Source organism: Cetorhinus maximus, chromosome 8 (assembly GCF_964194155.1).
Source record: "Cetorhinus maximus chromosome 8, sCetMax3.hap1.1, whole genome shotgun sequence".
Taxonomy (NCBI): domain Eukaryota; kingdom Metazoa; phylum Chordata; class Chondrichthyes; order Lamniformes; family Cetorhinidae; genus Cetorhinus; species Cetorhinus maximus.
In genome coordinates, this window is record NC_135886.1 from 51,918,005 (window position 1) to 51,940,813 (window position 22,809).

Below are 22,809 nucleotides of genomic sequence, written 5' to 3' on the forward strand. Positions count from 1 at the left end.
GGGACTATAAAATCCTGCAAGCGTGAAATGCGAGCGGCAGCGCTCAAGCTCAGCACTCAGCGCTGCCTGTTCGGAGGGAGGGGGTTGGAGTGCAGACCGGGCGAGTGCGAGCTTTGCGCATACACTTGAGCATGTGCTTCATACTCTCCCTGCAGCACAGAGCTGCCTCAGGAAGGGGAAGAGAAACGAAAAAAATAGTGTAATGAAACATGTCCCCTCATGTGACTCAATCACATGAGCAGGGACTTGTTTTTAAATCAATTTTAAAACATTTAATTTATCTTTATTTGCTTTTGGAAACCTCATCCTGACCGTGGATGAGGATTCCAAAATATTGCTGGTTGGCCTTTTTGCCTGCCTGCCAACTGTTAGGTTGGATGGGCAGCAAAAAATTTAAGTTAATTGATAACTTAATGGCCTTTTAATTGTCAGCGGGCGTGCTGCTGGCTACAGTGCATGCCCACCAACGGAACAATTGCATGACTGCATGTTGATGTTGGGGCGCTTGGCTGGCGTAAACACGAATCATTTCACTTTCGAGCAGGTTATGTGCGTTTCCCCCTCCGACCAAGTGTAAATTTGTGCTCTATGTGTGTTTAATTGGGTTCCATAGAGGACGGGATGAGCGTTTTCTGTTTCCAGGTGTAAAACTTTGATATGTCACAGGAATCAAAATTTAGGTAATAGTGGGATAAGAATCAAAATAGCAGAGAACCAGCTAGGAGGGAATCAGGAGCATCCCTGTTTATAATAAGTGAGGACGGAGTTGGGAGCTTCACTGTTTAAAATCAGCGAGGAGGGAGACAGGAGATTCACTGTTTAAAATCAGCGAGGAGGGATTCAGAAGCTTCAGTGTTTAAAATCATTGAGGAGGGAATTGGGAGCTTCATTGTTTAAAATCAGTGATGAGGGAGTCGGGAGCTTCACTGTTTAAAATCAACGAGGAGGAAGTTGGGAGCTTCAGTGTTTAAAATCAGAGAAGAGAGAGTCGGGACACTCAGTGCTTAAGATCAGGGAGGAGGGAGTTGGGAGCTTCGCTGTTTAAAATCAGTGATGTGGGAGGTGTGGGCTTCACTGTTTAAAATCAGCGAGAAGGGAGTTGGGAGCTTCACTGTGTAAAATCAGAGAGGAGGGAGTCGGGAGCTTCACTGTTTAAAATCAGCGAGGAGGGAGTCGGGAGCTTCAGTGTTTAAAATCAGCGAGGAGGGAGTCAGGAGCTTAACGGTTCCAAATCAGCGAGGAGGGAATTGGCAGCTTCACTGTTTAAAATCAACGAGGAGGGAGTCGGGAGCTTCGTTGTTTAAAATCAGCGAGGAGGGAGTCGGGAGTTTCACTGTTTAAAATCAGCGAGGAGGGAGTCGGGAACTTCACTGTTTAAAATCAGCGAGGAGGGAGTCGGGAAAATCACTGTTTAAAATCAGCGAGGAGGGAGTCGGGAACATCAGAGTTTAAAATCAGCGAGGGGGGAGTCGGGAACTTCATTGTTTAAAATCAGCGAGGAGGGAGTCGGAGCTTCAGAGTTTAAAATCAGCGAGGAGGGAATTGGAAGCTTCACTGTTTAAAATCAGCGAGGAGGGAGTCGGGAACTTCACTGTTTAAAATCAGCGAGGAGGGAGTCGGGAAAATCACTGTTTAAAATCAGCAAGGAGGGAGTCGGGAGCTTCGTTGTTTAAAATCAGCGAGAAGGGAGTCGGGAGCTTCACTGTTTAAAATCAGCGAGGAGGGAGTCGGGAACTTCACTGTTTAAAATCAGCGAGGAGGGATTCGGGAAAATCACTGTTTAAAATCAGCGAGGAGGGAGTCGGGAGCTTCAAGGTTTAAAATCAGCGAGGGGGGAGTCGGGAACTTCGTTGTTTAAAATCAGCAAGGAGGGAGTTGGGAACTTCACTGTTTAAAATCAGCGAGAAGGGAGTCGGGAGCTTCAAGGTTTAAAATCAGCGAGGAGGGAGTCGGGAACTTCACTGTTTAAAATCAGCGAGGAGGGAGTCGGGAACTTCACTGTTTAAAATCAGCGAGGAGGGAGTCAGGAGCTTCAGTGTTTAAAATCAGCGAGGAGGGAGTCGGGAGCTTCACTGTTTAAAATCAGCGAGGAGGGAGTCGGGAACTTCACTGTTTAAAATCAGCGAGGAGGGAGTCAGGAGCTTCAGTGTTTAAAATCAGCGAGGAGGGAGTCGGGAGCTTCACTGTTTAAAATCAGCGAGGAGGGAGTCGGGAACTTCACTGTTTAAAATCAGCGAGGAGGGAGTCGGGAACTTCAGAGTTTAAAATCAGCGAGGAGGGAGTCGGGAGCTTCACTGTTTAAAATCAGTGAGGAGGGAGTCGGGATCTTCACTGTTTAAAATCAGCGAGGATGGAGTCGGGATCTTCACTGTTTAAAATCAGCGAGGAGGGAGTCAGGAGCTTCACTGTTTAAAATCAGTGAGGAGGGAGTCGGGATCTTCACTGTTTAAAATCAGCGAGGATGGAGTCGGGATCTTCACTGTTTAAAATCAGCGAGGAGGGAGTCAGGAGCTTCACTGTTTAAAATCAGCGAGGAGGGAGTCAGGAGCTTCACTGTTTAAAATCAGCGAGGAGGGAGTCGGGAGCTTCAGAGTTTAAAATCAGCGAGGAGGGAGTTCGGAGTTTCACTGATTAAAATCAGTGGGGACGGAGTCAGGGGTTTCACTGTTTAAAATCAGCAAGAAGGGATTCGGGATCTTCACTGTTTAAAATCAGTGAGCTGGGAGTTGGGAGTTTCACTGCTTAAAATCAGCGAGGATGGAGCCAGGAGTTTCACTGATTAAAATCAGTGGGGAAGGAGTCGGAAGCTTCACTGTTTAAAATCAGTGAGGAGGGAGTTGGGAGCTTCACTGCTTAAAATCAGCGAGGAGGAAGTCGGAAGCTTCACTGCTTAAAATCAGTGAGGAGGGAGTTGGGAGCTTCACTGTTTAAAATCAGTGAGGAGGCAATCTGGAGCTTCACTGTTTAAAATCGGCGCAGAGGGCGTAACGAGTAACATGTGCTCTCAATAATGGGGAACCTGTGGAAGTACCGTTGTTAGATTTTCAGAAGACTTTTGACATGTTGCCTAATCAATTGAAAATAAAAGCTCATGGTATTGGGGATAACACATTGGCACAGATAGAAGATTGGCTGGGTAACAGGAAGCAGAGAGTAGGCATAAATGGGTCTTTTTCTGGTTGGCAAGCTGTAAGGAGTGGTTTGCCACAGGGATCAGTGGGGGGCCACATCCCTTTACAATTGATATACATGATTTTGTTGAAGGTACTGAAGGTATGGTTGCCAAATTTGTTAGATGATACAATGGCAGGAAGGTAAGTTCTGAAGAAGACATAAGGAGGCTACGAAAGGATATAGGTAGTTTAAGTGAGTGGGCAAAGATCTGCCAAATGGTTTATAACGTGGGAAAAAGTGCAATTGACGATTTCAGCAGGAAGAATAAAAAAGAAGCATTTTATCTAAATGGTGAGAGATTGCAGAGCTCTGAGACGCAGAGGGATCTAGGTGTCCTAGTGCATGAATCAGAAAAGACTGGTGTGAAGGTACAGCAAGTAAATAGCAAAGCTAATAGAATGTTATCATTTATTGCAAGAGGAATTGAATAGAACAGTAGGGAGGTTATGCTTCAGTTTACAGGGTACTATTGAGACCATATCTGGAGTACTGTGTACATTATTAGTCACCTTATTTAAGAAAGGATATGAATGCATTGGAAGCAGTTCAGAGAAGGTTTACCAGAATAATACCTGGAATGGGCAGGTTGTCTTATGAGGAAGTTTGGACAGACTAGACTTGTATTCACTGGAGTTTAGAAGCATAAGAGGTGACTTGTTTGAACCATTTAAGATCCTGAGGGGACTTGACAGGGGTGGATGTGGAAGGGATGTTTCCTCTTGTGGAAGAATCTAGAACTAGGGGTCACTGTTTAAAAATAAGGGATCACTCATTTAAGATAGAGATGAGGGGTGGAATTGTTTGGTCCCGTTGGCGGCGGGCATCACGGTGGACAGAGGTGGACAATTCGGCGTGAGGGGCAGAAATCCATTTCATGCCAACATGAAATCACAGTGGGCTCATCCGATGGTGTCCGCCATGGCAGAATACCAATCCCACTCAAGGCCAATGTGAACCCAATTTGCATCCCGGTACGCTGGCAGGAAAACACGGAGGCCCAGAACACGCCTGGACAAGTGAGATGTGCAGAAGTCGGGACTCACATTTAGGGCCTCGCTCAGATCACGGACATCCGGGGAGAAGAAGATGCTGGAGCCCTACAGCTACCCTGGTGGGATGCACAGAAAGGGGACAATACGTCATTGCAGCTGACATCTTATTTTCACGCCCACTACCGCACTTAGTGCAAATCTGGCACGATTCCTCCTGAGGAAACATTTTTCTTTCAGAGGGTTGTGAGTGTTTGGAATTCTCTTCCTTAAAAGGTGTTGGAGGCAGAGTCTTTGAATATTTTCAAGACAGAGGTAGATATGTTCCTAATAAGCAAGGGGGTGAAAGTTTATCAGGGGATAGGCGGGAATGTGGAGTTGAGGTGAAAATTAGATCAACCATGATCTTATTGAATGGTGAAGCAGGCTCGAAGGGCCAAATGGCCTACTCCTGCTCCTAATTCATATGTTTGTATTACCCTAAACTGGCCATCTCTGGCAACCTGACAATGGAATGTCTGGCCATGGGAAGTGGAAAATCGCACAGTGATGCAGTAGGAACTGTTAGTGTGAGTGGGCAAGGTGTATTTTTGGATAGTAGAGTGATTGTGATTTCTCAGCAGAGTGTGCTATCCCTGACACTGGTTGTTTAAAATGAGGGTGCTGCATTCACTTGCACGAGCAATGCTCATGCTGATGAAGACTAAAATTCAACAAAGTGAAGTGAAATCTCATTACATCTCTAACACAGGTGAATCCTACCTGGAGCACGCTTCCCATGAGAGAGGATAATGCAGCCATTCCAATGCAGATGATTCCATACATTAAGCCTATGGAAACACACAAGTAACTGATACAGAAGAGTATGTCCAAGATTAATGAAGCCTCCCATGGCCAAGCACATAGCAACATAGATGGAATCCAATTGACTGACAAAATCCTGGAATCCAATGTGATGAAAGTGAAATTTAAGTTAGCACAGAGGCCAGCTCGACAGAGTACTGAATTTAGGAATTTGTTAAGTGAGGGAATTCTGGGTGTTTTAAGAGTTGATCTCTTTTTAAGTTCTAGTCAAATGTTGCATTGGGCATTTAATTTAACTTTGACAATAACTTGTTGTTTCTTCCAGTCTTAGTCAGTGGTAAACAATCTGCTGGCTAGTGGCAGCTGCTCAGTTAGTTAACTGGGTGGCTAGTTAGAACTGGTTCCCGAGCAGCAAGGTCTGACTCAGGTGCTTGGAATTCCAGCTCGAATAAATACCGAAGGTTTTTACTTATGCAAGGGGTAAGTAGTATAGATGCCAGCTCGACAGAGTACAGTTTCGACAGAGTATGGAACTTAGGAGTTTGGTGAGTGAGGGAATTCAGCACAGTGAGGTACTGTTCTATTATGTTACAGAACAAAGAGTGGTCTAACAGAGAGTGTGAGAGTCAGCAAGACCTGAGAGCTGAAGTCCAGGGGCATTAATTAGGTAAGCAGGGAAGCGATTGGTTAGTGAGTTTTAAGGTGCCTTTTTTTTCTCTAATCTGCGGCAATAGTTTATAGTGGTACTGAGGAGATATTAGTAATGAATTAAACTTATAGCTTAACTAGTTATAAAGTGCTCAATATAACTACAAACTATGTTGAGCGGTATTTCTAAACTTGAAACCCTAGCTAGTTAAAGAAAATATAATACAGATGGCAGGGGAGGTGATGTGTTGCTACTGTAGCAGGTGGGTGCTGGTGGATACTAGATTGATCCACAGTAACCACAACAGCAGTAAGTGTCTGCAGCTTGAGAAACTTGGGCTCAGAATTTATGAACAGGAGTCTGAACTTGGAAACTGTGATATAACAGCAGGGGAGGAAGTTACCTGGACCAAGAGGCAGTCACACACCTTAGGTCAGGTAAATCAGTTTTTTTTTGTGGTCAGGGACAGGAGAATGTGATTATAAGAGTGACAGGAATGGGGAGCCAGAAAGTAGTACCAAAGGGGCTTCAGCCTTTGCATTTGTCCAACAGGTTTGAGGTTCTTGCAGGTTGTGTGGACAAGAGCAGAGACTGCAAGGAGGTTAAGCAAACTGACTCAGCATTTTGGGACTTTCATGTCGGGGGAGTAAAAAGGAATATAGTTGTTGTAGGGGACAGCATAGTTAGAGGATAGACACTGTTCTCTGCAACCAAGATTGAGACCCAAAGTCTGTGTTTCCTGACCTGTGCCAGGGTTGAGGACATCTCTTCAGGGCTAGAGAAGAACTTGGAGTGGGAGGGGAAGGATCCAGTTGTCGTGGTCATAGATAGAACTAAGAAAGAGGTTCTGCTAAGGGAGTATGAGCAGCTAGGAGCTAAATTAAAAAGCACAGAAGCAATAATCTCTGGATAACTATCTGAGCCATGAACAAATTGGCATTGGGTAAATAAGATCAGAGAGTTGAAGGTGTGACTCAGTGATTGGTGTTGCAGAAATGGGTTTTGATTTTGGGGGCATAGGGCAAGAGGAAGCTGTAGCGTTGGGAAGTCCTTCACTGTACACTGCTGGCAGCTGTGCCCAGGCGAACTGTATAACTAGGACTGTAGGGAGGGCTTTAAACTAAATAATGGGAGGGGGAAGGGTTCACGTGAGGGGAGATTTAGAAAGTTAATGAGAAAGGACAAGGTAATAGTGCAGGGTAACAACATGGGTAATGATAACTAGAATGTGACAGGAAGGGACAGAGCATGCAAATGTAAGAGTGCATCAGCATAGAGGTCAGAGTAGGGAAAAATGGTAAAAAGACAGATTTAAAGGCTCTTTATCAGAATGAACAGATGGATGAATTGATAGAACAAATAGAAATAAATGGGTATGATATAATAACATTACAGAGATTTGGTTGCAAAGTGTCCAAGGCTGGGAACTGAATATTCAAGGGTATTTGACATTTCAGAAGGATAGAAGGAAAGGAAAAGAAGGTGGAGTAGCTCTTAATAAAGGATGAGATCAGTACAGTAGTGAGAAATGTTCCTAGCTCAGAAGATCAAGATGCAAAATCAGTTTGGGTGGAGATATGAAATAGCAAGGGAAAGAAGACACTGGTGGAGTAGTCTATATACCCCCTAACTGTAGGGCAGGCCATAAATCAAGAAATAATTGGGGCTTGTAAGAAAGGAGCTGCATTAATCATGAGCAATTTTAGTCTTCATATAGTTTGGACAGATCAAATTGACAAAGATAAACTTTGATAGATTAGTGGTAGCCAGAAGATTGAGAACATTTTATAAACCATAAAGGATGATTAAAAATGATGGAGCAATTAGAATATGACTTAAATGTGGGAGGCATGATTGGGAAATTTGCAGATGACACAAAAATTGACCCTGTAGTTTATAGTGAAGAGGACAGTTGTCCCCAGAATGAAATCAATAGTTTGGTTGAGTGGGTGGAAAAGTGGTAAATGGAATTCAACCTGGAAAAGTGTGAGGTAATGCATTTGGGAAGGGCAAACAAAGTGAGGTAATACTTAATAAACAGGAAGTTATTGAGAGCGATTGAGGAAGTGAGGGACCTTGGAGTGCATGTCCACAGGTCCTCAAAGGTGGCAGGACAGCTGGATAAGATGGTAAAGAAAGCATATGGAATACTTTCCTTTATTGGATGAGGTATTGAATACAAAAGCAGGGATGTAATGATGGAACAGTATAAAGCGCTGGTTAGGCCACAGCTGGAATTTTGTGTAAAGCTCTGGTCACCACATTACAGGAAGGACATAATTGCTCTGGAGAGAGTACAGAGGAGATTGACAAGAATGTTGCCAGGGTTGGAAAATTGTAGCTATGAGGAGAGATTGTATAGGCTAGGGTTGTTTTCCTTAGAACAGAGGAGGCTGAGGGGTGGATTAATTGAGGTGTATTAAAATTATGACAGGTCTAGCTAGGATAGACAGGAAGGACCTGTTTCCCCTAGCTGAGGGGTCAGTTACCATGGGGCACGGATTTAAGGTGATTGGTAGAAAGATTAGAGGGAACATGAGGATGGTGGTGTCTGGAATTCACTGCCTAAATTGGTGGTTGAGGCTGAAATGCTCAACTCATTTAAAAGGTACCTAGAAATGCACCTGAAGTGCTGTAACCTACAAGGCTACGGACCAGGTGCTGGAAAATGGGATTTAAAATGAGTGGCTAGTTTCTTTTTTTCTCTTTTTCTGGCCGGTGCGGACATCATGGGCTGAATGGCCTCTTTCTGTGCTGTAACATTTCTATGGCCCCTCGAGAATAAATTAACGTGGAATATAAAGAAGACAGTAAGAGCTTCTACAGTATATAATAAGAAAGAAAGTAAATATTGGTCCCTTAGAGGATGAGACTGGGGAATTAATAATGGGAAACCAGAAATGGCAGAGATAGCACAAAAAGCATCCCAAAAATAGGAGGAAATCAACAGGAAAAAGGGAGGGAGGAACTTAAAACAATCACTTTCGCTAGAGAAAAAGTAGCCGACAAAATAATGGAATAAGAGCTGACAAGCCCCGTGGACTTGATGGCCTACATCCTAGGGTCTTAAAAGTGGCTGCAGAGATAGGGAATGCATGGGTTTAATTTTCCAAAATCCCCTAGGTTCTGGCAAGGTCACACTGGACTGGAAAATCGCAAATGTCACATTTCTACTTAAGAAAGGAGAAAGATAGAAAACAAGAAACTATAGGCCAGTTAACCCAACATCTGTCATTGGGGAAATGCTAGAATCCATATTAAGGAAGTAGTAACAGGACATTCAGAAAATCATTAAACAATCAAGCACAATCACTATGGTTTTATGAAAGGAAGATTGTGTTTGACAAATCTTCTTTGAATATGTAACAAGCAGGATGGATAAAGGGGAACTAGTTGATGTAGTGTATTTGGATTTCCAAGAGGCATTCAATACAATGCCATATAAAAGAGTGCTACACAAGATACAAGCTCATGGTGTTGGGGGTAATAAAGGGGGTAGAAGATTGGCTAACTAACAGGAAACAGAGAGTTGAGATAATTGGATCATTTTCAGATTGGCAAACTGTAACTAGTTGGATGTCAGGGGTCTTGTGGCACATTGGTAGTATCCCTACCTCTGAGCCACAAGCCCTGTGTTCAAGTCCCACTCTGGAACTTAATGGCCATAGACGATATGCTCATAACATGCCCAAACAGGTTGATTATCAACCTGCAAATTCTTCTAATATGCACTTAGGTACTTTTAAAGTGAAGCCACTGCTGCAATATAAGGAAACATAGCTAGAATTCTAGGCACAGCAAGATCCCTCAAACAGCAGTGAGACAAATAGATAATCTCATAATCACAGAGCCCAGCCTGGACTCTAGGCACTCATCAAACACAAGGGGCAGGTCTGATTTTAAGGGCAGGATTTTGCCCATGGTGGGGGGCGGGCGTGGGTGGGGGCAGTTGGGCAGCCGACCGCTGCTCGGGATTGATTTCACATGGGCGGGCCAATTAAGGCCCGTCCTGCGTGGATCACAAGCGGCAGTGCTGAGCGCTGCCTGTGCAGGCGGGGGGAGGAGAGAGAGCCGGGCCTAGTGTGCAGTTCACACATGCGTGCGAAAGAGCGCTTTTTAAAAAAATTAATAAAGACAGTAAAAATTTAATAAAACATGTCCCCTCATGTGACTCTGCCACAAGAGCTGGGACATGTTTTTAATTCCAAAATAAAGTTTTTATTTAATATTTATTTGCTTTAGGAAACCTCATCCTGCTCGTGGATGATGTTTCCTAAAAAATGTAAAGGTCACTTGGCCTTTTTGCCTGCCTTAAGGTTGGACGGGCAGCGTAGAATTAAATTTAATAAGCTTGTTAATGGCCTTAATAGGCCTTTTAATTACCGGCAGGCTGAAATATCGCGCGAGTGTGCGATGACTTCAGGATGCACGGCTGGCATCATCCCCCGTCATTTTATGCTCAGGTGTGTCGGGCGCGAGTAATATTCTGCCCTAACTGTCTTTGTATTATGTTAGTTAGCAGCAAGACACATCCTCAGCAGAAACCACCCCAGCTGCAGGAAAGAATGACCATTGTCATTTGTAGAATAAAATCCAATCAATTAACCCAGTGGGTAGCAGTGACGATAGACCTATACTTGGCATTTTGAATAGCTTCGCCAATGATCCATTGTGATTAACTCTGTCTCCAATGATAGGTTGCCTCGAGTTAATGTTGACTTTCCCACTGCTTCATCTCCAATAACACAGGGCTCATATCACTTGTATTCTACAAATGGGGGCAGTGTGAAGATGGAGATGACTCAAAAAATGATGTAAAAAGTAAAAGTATATTATGCAGATCATCATCAAAACTGCCAAGAGCACATGAGTAAAATCAGCCAGTAACAATTAGGTGATGCCAAGCATTGATTTTCAGAACATGCAGCTTACATGTGGAGGGAAAGACTAAAAGAGGTAAGCAGTTCCACAGTTTTGAGATAAAAGCAAAAAACTGCGGATGCTGGAAATCCAAAATAAAAATACCTGGAAAAACTCAGCAGGTCTGGCAGCATCTGCGGAGAGGAACACAGTTAACGTTTCGAGTCCGTATGACTCTTCAACAGAACTAAGTAAAAATAGAAGAGAGGTGGACTCGAAACGTTAACTGTGTTCCTCTCCGCAGATGCTGCCAGACCTGCTGAGTTTTTCCAGGTATTTTTATTTTTGTTCCACAGTTTTGAGGCCTGAGTAAAGAATGCTGGTCTCTCAGTTCAGAACTGGCCTTCATTTCCCAGTTGAGAGCTGGATCAAGTGGTATCAGTTCTATTGGAACTCCCACTGGGGAGTGATCAATTTGGTTTGACATATATTTGATCATTTACCTCCATGAAATCTCACTTACTGAGTCCCTTTGTGATCCAAGAAAGTTTCTGATCTGATAAACTGGTGTGAGGTTTGATGAGGTCCTCCACTGTGACAGCAGCCAATGCATTGATACTGGAGGAAACCGTACTAGAGACAGATCAATGGAAATGAATCAGGGCATTGATACTGAAGGAGACATTACAGGCAGATCAATTGGAAGGAATCAAGATATTAAAACTGATGGAGTCAGACATACCTCAAAGTCCCGCTGTATGCAGCTGCAACAAAGATTCCTGGAACACCAGGATAATCGTGCAGGGTTTCCATTACCAGGTATGGGAGCAACTAAAACACAAGAACATGAAATAATCAGAAACAGGGAGCTCTGCCCATTCCACATGACATGGCAAGTTCCTGGGGAATACCATACATTCCAGTCTATTCAAGCAAAATCCTTGGGGGAAACTGCCCTTCCCAATCTGTTCAAGCAAACCTGTGGCAAATACGATCCATCCCAGTCTTTACAGGGTAGATTTTTTTGAGAAACTCATCATCCCAGTCTTTTCAAGGAACCTTCCTGAAAAATACTATCCATTTCAACCTGTTCAAGCAAGATCCCGAGGGAATACCATCCACCTTAGTCTATATTTATGGGATATTCCTGAGGAATCCCAATTGGAAAGGGATATTTCTGGGAAAAATTGTCTATCGCATCTATACTTGAGGGACATTTCTGGATATCTCACCATTTAGAGCTGAGGGATTTCAGCTGGCTCTGATACTAAGCTGACTTGCAAGTCCATCTTCGGTTGGGAAAAGGTGGAGGTTAACCAGAGGGGGTGGGCATGGGTTGGGGGGGGACAAGTTGAGGCTAGCACAGTCCACAGTACTTTTGTTGGGCCAGGAGGAGCATTTCTATTCCTCCTGACTCCACAAAGACAAAACTATCTTAGGTTTTTCCTTTAACAATCACTTTAAGGCCATTGAAGACCTAGATTAACTGAGGAGAACGTACTTGCTATAGGATGAATTTGGATGCATCAATTCAGATATTAGGACTCTGATTTACACATGCAAAGCACCTAACTGCAGGTACGCTGGAGCACCTGGACACGTGAAAGCGTGACAGTGGCCACTTCCAATTCAGCACCTAGTGCACTACAAAGGCAGATCAGGCCCAAGAGGCTATACACCAAAATTTTCACCACCTGAAACAGGCACGATGAGGTCCAATTTCTCCCCACGCATTCCCAGCCCCCATCCCACCACCAACTGCAAAGGGCAGTGGAGATGAATTGGTCTCATCTGGTCAGTCGTGTCAATTTCTCTGCTCCTCTCACCCACTCTAACCTGTCTCTCTCTGAAATTGCCGCACTCCGTTCTCTCATGTCCAACCCTGACATTGTCATCAAACAATGACAAGGGTGGTGCTGTTGTTGTCTGGCGCACTGACCTCTACCTCGCAGAGGCTGAGCGTCAACTCGCAGACACTTCCTCCTACCTCCTCCTGGGCAATGACCCCACCACTGAACATCAAGCCATTGTTTCCAGGACTGTTACTGACCTCATTTCCTCTGGAGATCTTCCTTCCACAGCTTCCAACCTGATAGTCTCCCAACCTTGGACTGCCCGCTTCTACCTCCAACCCAAAATCCACAAACAGGACTGTCCCAGCAGACCGATCGTGTCAGCCTGTTCCTGCCCCACGGAACTCATTTCTTGCTATCTTGACTCCATTCTCTCTCCCCTTGTCCAGTCCCTTCCCACCTACATTCGTGATTCCTCTGACACCCTACATCATATCAGCAATTTCCAGTTCCTTGGCCCCAACTGCCTCCTCTTCACCATGGACGTCCAATCCCTCTACACCTCCATCCCCCACCAGGATGGCCTGATGGCTCTCCGCTTCTTCCTCGAACAGAGGCCCGACCAATCCCCATCCACCACTACTCTCCTCCATCTGGCTGAACTTGTTCTCACACTGAACAATTTCTCCTTTAACTCCTCTCACTTCCTCCAAATAAAAGGCTTTGGGTACGCACATGGGCCCAAGCTATGCCTGTCTCTTTATGGGGTATGTGGAACATTCTTTGTTCCAGTCCTACTCCGGCCCCCTCCCACAACTCTTTCTCCAGTACATCGATGATTACTTCGGTGCTGCTTCATGCTCTCGTCTGGACCTGGAAAAAGTTATTAATTTTGCTTCCAATTTCTACCCCTCCATCATTTTCACATGGTCCATCTCTGACACTTCCCCTCCCTTCCTTGACCTCTCTGTCTCAATTTCTGGTGATAGACTATCCACCGATATCCATTACAAGCCTACCGACTCCCACAGCTACCTCGACTACAGCTCCGCACAGCCCGCTTCCTGTAAGGACTCCATCCCATTCTCTCAGTTCCTTCGCCTCCGTCGCATCTGTTCTGATGATGCTACTTTCAAAAACAGTTCCTCTGACATGTCTTCCTTCTTCCTTAACCGAGGTTTTCCGCCCACGGTGGTTGACAGGGCCCTCAACCGTGTCCGGCCCATCTCCCGCGCATCCGCCCTCACACCTTCCTCTCCCTCCCAGAAACATGATAGGGTCCCCCTTGTCCTCACTTATCACCCCACCAGCCTCCGCACTCAAAGGATCATCCTCCGTCATTTCCGCCAACTCCAGCATGATGCCACCATCAAACATATCTTCCCTTCACTCTCCCCGGTGGCATTCCGCAGGGATCATTCCCTCTGGGACACTCTGGTCCACTCCTCCACCACCCCCTACACCTCAACCCCCTCCCACGGCACCTTCCCATGCAACCACAGAAGTTGCAACACCTGCCCCTTTACTTCCCCTCTCCTCACCGACCAAGGGCCCAAACACTCCTTTCAAGTAAAGCAGCACTTCACTTGCACTTCCCTCAATTTAGTCTACTGCATTCGTTGCTCCCAATGCGGTTTCCTCTGCATTGGAGAGACCAAACGCAGACTGGGTGACTGCTTTGCAGAACACCTTCGGTCTGTCCGCAAGCATTACCGACTTCCCTGTCGCTTGCCATTTCAACACTCCACCCTGCTCTCATGCCCACATGTCCATCCTTGGTTTGCTGCATTGTTCCAGTGAAGCTCAACACAAACTGGAAGAACAGCACCTCATCTTCCGACTAGGCACTTTACAGCCTTCCGGACTGAATATTGAGTTCAACAATTTTAGATCATGAACTCTCTCCTCCATCCCCACCCCCCTTTCCGATCCCCCTCTTTTTTTTCCAATAATTTATATAGATTTTTCTTTTCCCACCTATTTCCATTATTTTTAAATGTATTTCCATCAATTGTTTTATCTCTACCTTTTAGCCCTTTTCGATTCCTTCACCCCACCTCACCCCCACTAGAGCTATCTGTACCTTGCTTGTCCTGCTTTCTACCCTTAATTAGCACTTTCCTTAGATAATATCACCACCTTCAACACCTCTTTATCCTTTTGTCTGTGACATCTTTTGGTTATCTTCACCTATCACTGGCCCTCTATCCAGCTCTACTTGTCCCACCCCCCCCTTAAACCAGCTTATATTTCACCTCTCTTCTATTTTTACTTAGTTCTGTTGAAGGGTCATTTGGACTCGAAACGTTAACTGTGTTCCTCTCCGCAGATGCTGCCAGACCTGCTGAGTTTTTCCAGGTATTTTTGTTTTTGCTTTGGAAGAGGACTAACTTCAATAGGATTAGAGGGGATTTAACCAGGGTAAAATGGAACTAAAGATTGACAGGGGAATCTGTAGCAGCACAATGGGTGATCTTTAAGGAGTTATTTCAGGTATAGGCTAGGTATATTTCAACAGGAGGGAAAAGCAGGGGAACCAAAGCCAGGTTTCCTTGGATAACAAGGGAGATGGAGAATATGATGAAACAAAAAAAGGAGGGTGCATGATGCATGTCAGATGAATTCTTCAAGCGAGAACCAGGCCAAATACAATAAGTTGAGAGTTGAAGTGAAGAGGAAAATAAGACTGATAAAGAGAGAATGTGAATGTTGATTGGCAGTTAACATAAAAGGGAACTCAAAAATCTTCTACCAGCATATAAATAATAAGCCGGTAGTAAGAGACCGGTTATTAGGGACAGAAAGGGTGGTATATGCTTACAGACACAGGGAAAAGCTGGAGTACTTACAGAGTACCTTGTATCGGTGTTTACTAAGGAAGAGGATGCTGAAAAAATATCAGGACATGCAGAGATCATAGAGGGATGGGGTGAAAATTCATAGTGGGATTTTCTGGAAAGGTTGTCTAAACTTGATGACCTAGAGAGGATAAGTCACCAGGTCCAGATGGCTTGTATTCCAGCTTACTGCTAAGGGAAGTAGGTGTGGAAATAGTGGACTGATTTGCCATGATCTTCCAATCTCCCCTAGATACAAGGTAGGTGGCAGAAGATGAAAAGTGACAAATGTGACAACCTTTTTTGAGAATGTGTGTATGGACATTTCTCATAACTATAGATCGGTCAGTTTAACATCAGTGGTCAGTAAAGTTTTAGAAACAATAATCAGTGAAAACATCAACAGGCACTTTGGAAAGCTCTGACTTCATTAAGGAAAGCCAGCACGGATTTGTAAAAGCACTATGGGCGGAATCATCCCAGATTTGCACTAAGTGCGGTAGCGGGTGGGAAAAAGAATGTTTTACCTGCCGGCCGCAATGACAGTTTTTCATGCCGCATCGTCCCAATCCCATCTCATTAACCATGCATTCCCGGGAAACACGCCAGGTCACTGGCAGGCAGCAACTCATTTGCACACCATGCCATCATCACCTCACCGCTTCCTCACACCAGGCGCCATATTTAAAGTGCAGCCGCGCGCACATGGCCCCGAAAGGCAAGAAGACTGCAGACCCCCCCACCCCCTTTGCACCCCTCCGCCCCCCCCCGATTCTGTGACATGTCCCTTTTGGATGCCGTGAAGGCTCACCGGGATGTCCTCTACCCCTGCTCTGGCCGCAGAAGGGACAGCAACATCACCAATCCGGCTTGGGGAGCGGTGGCAGCAGTGGTCAGTGCTAACATCCTGCAAAAGAGGACAACCACTCAATGTCGAAAGGGGATGAATGATCTCCTCCGTTCCGCCAGGGTAAGTCACTCTTCTCATCACTCTCAACTCACACACTCAAAAACCCATCACACATCCACAGGGCCCTCACTCACTGCCAGTTCAAGGGACATCATCATTCACTCTCTCGCACACACCTTCATTGTCCTCATCCAGTCCATGGGACCACTCGCCACCCACACATGCCAGGCATACTTATCATCTGGCCAAGCACTTACATTCTCCCCATCTGTATTCATGCAGTACAAGCTGGCACACAACGAGAGGGACAGGTCGCAGACCAGTGGAGGAATGCCCAACATCAGGGTTCTCACAGACTTTGAAAATAGATTCATCCGCTGGCCGGCAAAGATCCAGACCGTTCCTGTGCTGATGGTGAGGTAGGCGGTGCTCTACCAAGTGAGGATCCAGCAGTGCAACATCCATCAGACAACCAATCTGGGAGTGGTGTGTCCTGTCTCCTGCCATGCACTAATTACCTCTCCTTGCTTTCACAAGTACATCTGGAAAAACTCAAGCCCCGAGGACATCTCAGAAGAGGAATCTGCTGAAACCCTCATTGAAGATCCATCAAAGCGCTCACCCACACCCTCCACCAGCGCGGAGACACACACCTCGGCGGGACCAAGCTTTAGAGTAGCCTTGGGACCACAATCTGGTGACCACATCACACTGTCTGATCAACAGCAGGCAGTGGCAGAGACTTCCCAGGTTTCCGGCATTCAGAGGACTGCTGGAGGCCAGAGGTCTGCTAAGTCCGAGTCAGATGACGAGCCTCTGGACTCGGTCATACCTCAGTTGCTGGAGCTGCAAAGGCAAACTCGGGAATATCAGGTAGGGGTGTCTGCTGCATTCCTCAGATTGTAAGGCACAATGGAGGAGTCCGTCCGCCTTCAGTCTAAGTTGTTGCGCCGCATGCCAATGCACCGAGGCCAACAGTGGTAGCATGGAGACCTTGGTCTAGGACATCAGTCTTGCACTGCTGTGTGGGCTGAACTCCATCGCTGACGTCATAGTTGGCCTCCAACAGTGTCAACACGAGAGGGGTCCAGGGCAGCTCGATCTCACTCCAGCAACCCCGTTCTCCTCAAGGAGACAGGCAGGGCCCTTGGGCACCTATAGGGAGGAGGATCAGCAGGTGCACACCCTGGGGCCTTCTGTCCAGGTGACTCCGGAAGTGTCCAGCCCATCCGAATCCCCCATTCCTGTGATCCCAGCAGCTCCAGCTCCACAGGCCGAGGAGGGTGCCACTGACACACAGCAGGACCCCGAAAGCAGGCCGGGGCCCTCTTGGTCTTGGCCCTCCAGAGGACACCTGCCAAGGTCATCACAGATGATGTAGCAGTCAGCAGGCTGCCTCCACCTCCGCTGTGGATGTCAGGGGAGCACCAAGATGTAGTGGTAGTAAATAATGTTCACTTTGTTAATAAACTCGCAAGAATGTCTCTTTTCCTATGGCTCCTTGTTCTGATGAGCAGTGTTCGTGTCACTCAGATGTGAAACCTTGGTCCCTGCTCAAGATAAAGGCAGGTGTCTCAGTCCAGGGCCTCTTCCATGTGCTTTGTGCAACCCTCCCACCACCCTGATAGTGTCCCTTCACTGTCACTGGACACATTACTGATGCCTGCACCTCGATGGGGCTTGCCATTGCTGCCAGAATGTCCTGGGTTAGCGACACAGAGTTCCATCATTCTCTCTGTGTGTTCCCAGCACCTTTGAGGTGTGGCTGACCCCGCCCCTCCACCCCCGATCAGTGTCCGATGACAGTGTGGGTCCGGCACACGAAGGATGCTATGGGCTCCGGAGAAGTTAAAATTTCCCTGCTGCATCTCCAGGGGCAGAATTTTACATCCTGAGGGCAGGCGCCCGACCCAATTGGGCATAAAATAGCGCGAGAAGATGTCGGGTGAGAGTCCTGCTGCCACCACGCACGTGTGCAATCTTCAGGTCGGTGGGCACGTGCGAGTATCAGAGCCGCACCCGCCATCAATTAGAAGGCGACTTAAGGCCATTAAAAACCCAAATGAACCTGAATTTACGTTGCCCGTGTGATTTCGCGCTCGTCGCACGAGCAAAATGGGCAGGCATGCAGCCCACATTATGTAAAACCTCATCCAAAGGTGCAATAAAAAGGGTCAGCAGCATTGCCAATGTGTGTAGTGAGGAGTTGAGGAGATAATTTGCTGCTGGTTGCTTATTTGAACTTGACAGCTTCATCTCTGTTCCGAGCTTCAGTCTTAGCATTTCTAGTATTCATTTCAGGACTCATTGGTGTATCCAAGGCCCTTGGAGGATTTTGACTGTGTAGACCCTTCCAGATATCAGACAGTCTTCGGTTACCCTGGTAATGGCGATTGTGGTCTCCGCTGGAGGCACCTCCTCTGAGGAGGAAGAGAGGGGCAGAAGGGAGAGGAGGCCAAGTGTCCCAATGCAACTTCCAGGAGAGGGACCTGTGGGAGGAGAGGTGCAGGCACAAGGGGCACAGGGCCAGCAGGTAGTCCAAGGTGGAACGGGTTGCAGAAGACGCCACTATCCTGCTGCCCGGGTTTATAGGCGGCGATGTAGCTACCTCAATATGTCCGAGGTGCAATGCCGAAGGAGGCTCCACCTCCCCAGGGAGACTGTGACCTCCATTTGTCAGATGATTGGGCCTGAGATCAGCTCCGACTGTTTGGGTGGACACCCCATGCCAGTGGCTCTGGAGGTCACAGTGGCCCTCAACTTCTATGTGTCCGGTCCTTTCCAGTGCTCAGTGGGGGATCTTTGTGGAGCGTCCCAATCAGCTGTGCACAGTTGCAACAAGCTGGTGACAGAAGCTCTGTTCAGGCAGGTATTGACTTTCATTCATTTCCGTATGGACGAGGTCAGCCAGGCTGAGCGAGCCAGAGGGTTTGCAACGATTGCTGGGTTCCCCTGCGTCCAGGGTGCAATCGACTGGACACATGTGGCCATCAAGGCGCCAGTGGGTCGGTCGGGAGCCTTCGTCAGCAGGAAGGGATTCCACTCCATGAACATCCAGGTAGCGTTTGACCACAAGACGCAGATTCTGCAAGTCTATGCAGGGTACCCTGACACTTATATTCTGAGACATTCCCAGGTGCTGAGGATATTCAGCACTCCAGTCCAACTGGATGGATGGCTGCTGGATGACAAGGCCTATCTGTTGAAAAGGTGGCTTGTGATGCCTCTCCACCATCCCTCCTGGCAGCCACCTCCTCCAATAGCATCACGAGGCAATCATCCGAAAACCAGGGGGCCGAATGCCCACCCAACCTGCCCTCCTGCTTGGTGTCTCCAGCTGCATTTGAGGCCATAGCTTCGGTCTTCAGCATGCAGAAGATATGTTCTTCCCTGGCAGCCTTCAAGGAGCTGCCTGTGCCGTTTTTAAACCGTCCACTGAGTCGCCATTGGACCGGGTGCCCAACAGGCCCCTGCATGGCCTTTCCTGACCATTAGGAAGACGTATTTCACGCTGGGCAGGCCTTAATTGGCCAGACTGAGTGAAATTCTGGTCGGGGTCCGATCGTGGGCAGTGGCCCGTTTCCTGAAAGGTCCCGGGCCCGCCCATTCACGCGCGCCTGCCAAGGGTAAAATTCAGGCCCATGATAAGACCCTGTTCACAGAGCGTAAGTGAGCTTCCATCAGCCAGGCAGAAGTCAGACATTCACATAAGCTATGTGAGGATCTATCAAGTGTCCCCATTGCATGTCGTCATCATCCTCCTGGAATGTAGGACTATGGGCACCTGCTGTGTCTCCATGACAGGAGCCTTATTACTGAGGGTATGTGCGCTGCCATCAGCTAGACTGGAGTCAAACATTCACAGATGCAATGTGAGGATCTATGGAGACTCCTCACTGCATGTCATCATCACCCTCCACAAATCTAGCAGCTATAAGGGCCTCCCCAAGCGCACTTGCCTCATCTGGCCAGTGTGATGGCCTCATCACTGTCATCCACACCTTCAAGGACCTCCTCAACCTCATCCCCTTCGACATCCACCTCATCGGAGGAGACATGCAGCTCCTCCGCCTCCTCCTCAGCCAGGTCCTTCCCCATTGCAGCACCAGGTTGTGAAGTGCGCAGGCGACGACGATGATGCATGACACCCTCTGTGGACTGTATTGCAGGATCCACCAGACCGATCCAGGCACAGGAACCTCATCTTCAGCATCCCGAAGATTTGCTCCATCAAGCTGTGAGTTGCAGAATGAGCCTCGTTATAGCGTCGCTCTGCTGCAGTCTGAGGCCACCGCATGGGTGTCATCAGCCACGTCCTCTGTAGGTAGCCCTTGTCCCCAAGGAGCCAACCCTGCAGCCTCTGTGGATCTTGGAATACGTCAGAGATCTAAGACCTACTGAGAATGTAGGAGTCGTGGACACCCCCTGAGAACCGTACACAGACCTGTAGGATGCGTTTGTGGTGGGCGCATACCAGCTGAGCATTCAGTGAATGAACATTCAATTCAGAGCATTCAACTTTGCAGTTGACGTAGTCGACCGTTTGTTGCCATGGAGATCTGAGTGCCAAATGAGTGTAGCCGATGGCTCCCTGCACCTGTGGGATCTGGGCAAATCCCAGCAATCTTGCATCCTGGCTCTCCTGGTCCCAGGTGAAATGCACAAAGTTTGTGCCCTCGTAAAGATGGCTTCTGTCACCTCATGGATGTATTTGTGTGTGGAGACTTGTGGTATCGCACAGAGGTCACCTGTGGAATCCTGAAAGGACCCACTGGCTTAAATATTGAGTCCCACAGGCAGTGAATGCCCTCTATGTCCCCGTGATGCCAAATCCTGCAGCAGGTGGCAGATATGACTGACCAGTTCCCTGGACATGCCCAGCCTTTGGCAATACTGGTTCTTGGTCATCTGCAGGAATGACAAGCGCCGTCTGTGTGCCCTGGGTCTAGCTAGGCGCCTATGAGAGACGGCTCGCTGTGGCATGTGCAGGAGCCCCAGCTACCTCTTCTTCTTGAGGGTGCTGCTCCTCCCTCTGCCTCCATCGCTCTTCTTTTCCTTTGTCTCCGCTCTCTGTAACCTATGAGGCACACAGCTAGTTCATCAGGCTCCATGCTCCTGATGTACTCCTCCTGCAGGATGAAAGAGAGAGATGCATGGGTTAGTTGGGTGTACTAAGAACCTCCTTTGGTTAAGTCTGAAAATCCCTTAAACGCATCCCAGAGAGTGTTGGCCAACACTTGGATGGCCAGAGTTTAGTGCGCTTCATGGTTGCCCGAAACCTCATCCACCTCCGCCCAACTCTATCTGACCGATTGGCAGCAGCTTTGCCCATTGGACTGCATGCTGTACTCTCAGCTCAGGTGCAAGCATTCTCCTAACCTGCACTGCAAGGCTGCACTATTAGCTTGAACCATGGGGGAAACTGGTCCAAACTGGGATGATGACATTGCAAGGGGCTGTGAGCACCTCCACCAGTGACTACTCCATGACCAGCTTTAGCAAGGAGATTGTACAACGTGCCCAGTCGTCCAATTGCTCTGCAGTCCACTAAAACACTCATTAGTTTGCAGTCTGTGCCTAAGGGGTGAAAAGCTCTGGAGCATTTGGTCGCACGTTCATGCTTCTGCTTTTCTTGAGTGAGCAGATAAGATAGAGACCCAACTGCAAGCATGTCAGTGTGGCTGTGCCTGAACTGTCTCAGCTGCAGAGGGATGGTCATTTTGCATAAGGTTTTCAGAATGCTTGGCCGCTTCCCTCCCCCAGCCAACATGCGTGTGCACTACCATCAACCGCAGACCAGCCCTTGCCCCCCCCACAACTCACTTCAACCGCAGTGCAGCCCTTTCCCCGGCACCACACTGTCAGCCAGCTGGGAAAATGAGACCTTCCTGTGCCCTCACCTGAATGCATGGTGGCTTGGCCTTGAGGTCCAACAGACGACTCTCGTGAGCGCTGCACAATGTTACCATGTACTCACCTCTGAGTTCCCCTCAAAGAGCCTCTCATTAGGTGCATGCCTTATAAATGCTGTTCTGAAACATACGCTGACATGCTTGAATGATCCAGCGTGGGGAGATGATTCCAGCGGGCTGGGCTTATAATGATATGCAGATGTATTACAATGGTGTACGGCAGTGGGAAACTCAGCCCGCCATTGATGGGCGGAGCAGACGATAGCAAACATGTTTCATGACGGTGTGAAAAGGATTTTTGGCCTTCCTGAATTACTGTCCTGTCACGCCCGACATGATGCCTGATGCCAGCGGGCATGGAAAATTCCACCCTTTGTGTTTGACTAATCTAATTAAATTTTTTGATGAAATGACAAAGAAGGTTAATGAAGGAAATGTAGTAGATGTTATCTATATGGATTTTAAGAAAGTGTTTCACAAAGTACAATGTGCAAGTGTTATGGCACAGCCGATGGTAAATGCTCAGCTGTTCAAATCCCAAAGGGAAACTTGAAACAACTGCCGCAACTTGTTTTTCAATTTGTATAAACTTCGAGATGCGTGTCTTGAATTCAGTAGTAATAAGACCATCAAGTCTTATAGGTTATTCTAGATTAAACATTTGTTAATGGGAGAAATGATTTTAAATACACACCTAGACCTACAAATGACTACTATGATAACTTCTAAATCCCCTAATCAATCTAACTTCCAGTTACACTTTCATTAAAGCAACAGTAAGACACATAGATTTTAAAAGACCCGGCAAAGAAACATGATATCCTGAGCAAGCCGAATTCAAAGTGAGTTTTCTTAACTTCAGGTCTTTGAAACAGCAGCTT

At 47.1% G+C, this 22,809-nt stretch overlaps 1 protein-coding gene across 1 annotated transcript in view; it reads right to left on the reverse strand.

Moving 5' to 3' along the window:
* slc5a8l (solute carrier family 5 member 8, like) overlaps positions 1-22,809 on the reverse strand; it is a 95,726-nt gene that overhangs the window by 17,182 nt on the left and 55,735 nt on the right. The window contains exons 9-11 of the mRNA XM_078546228.1: positions 11,219-11,307; positions 11,000-11,109; positions 4,926-4,993 (exon numbers count right to left, since the gene is read on the reverse strand). Of these exons, the coding sequence (XP_078402354.1) occupies positions 4,926-4,993; positions 11,000-11,109; positions 11,219-11,307 (267 nt within the window). The remainder of the gene's footprint in view (positions 1-4,925; positions 4,994-10,999; positions 11,110-11,218; positions 11,308-22,809) is intronic.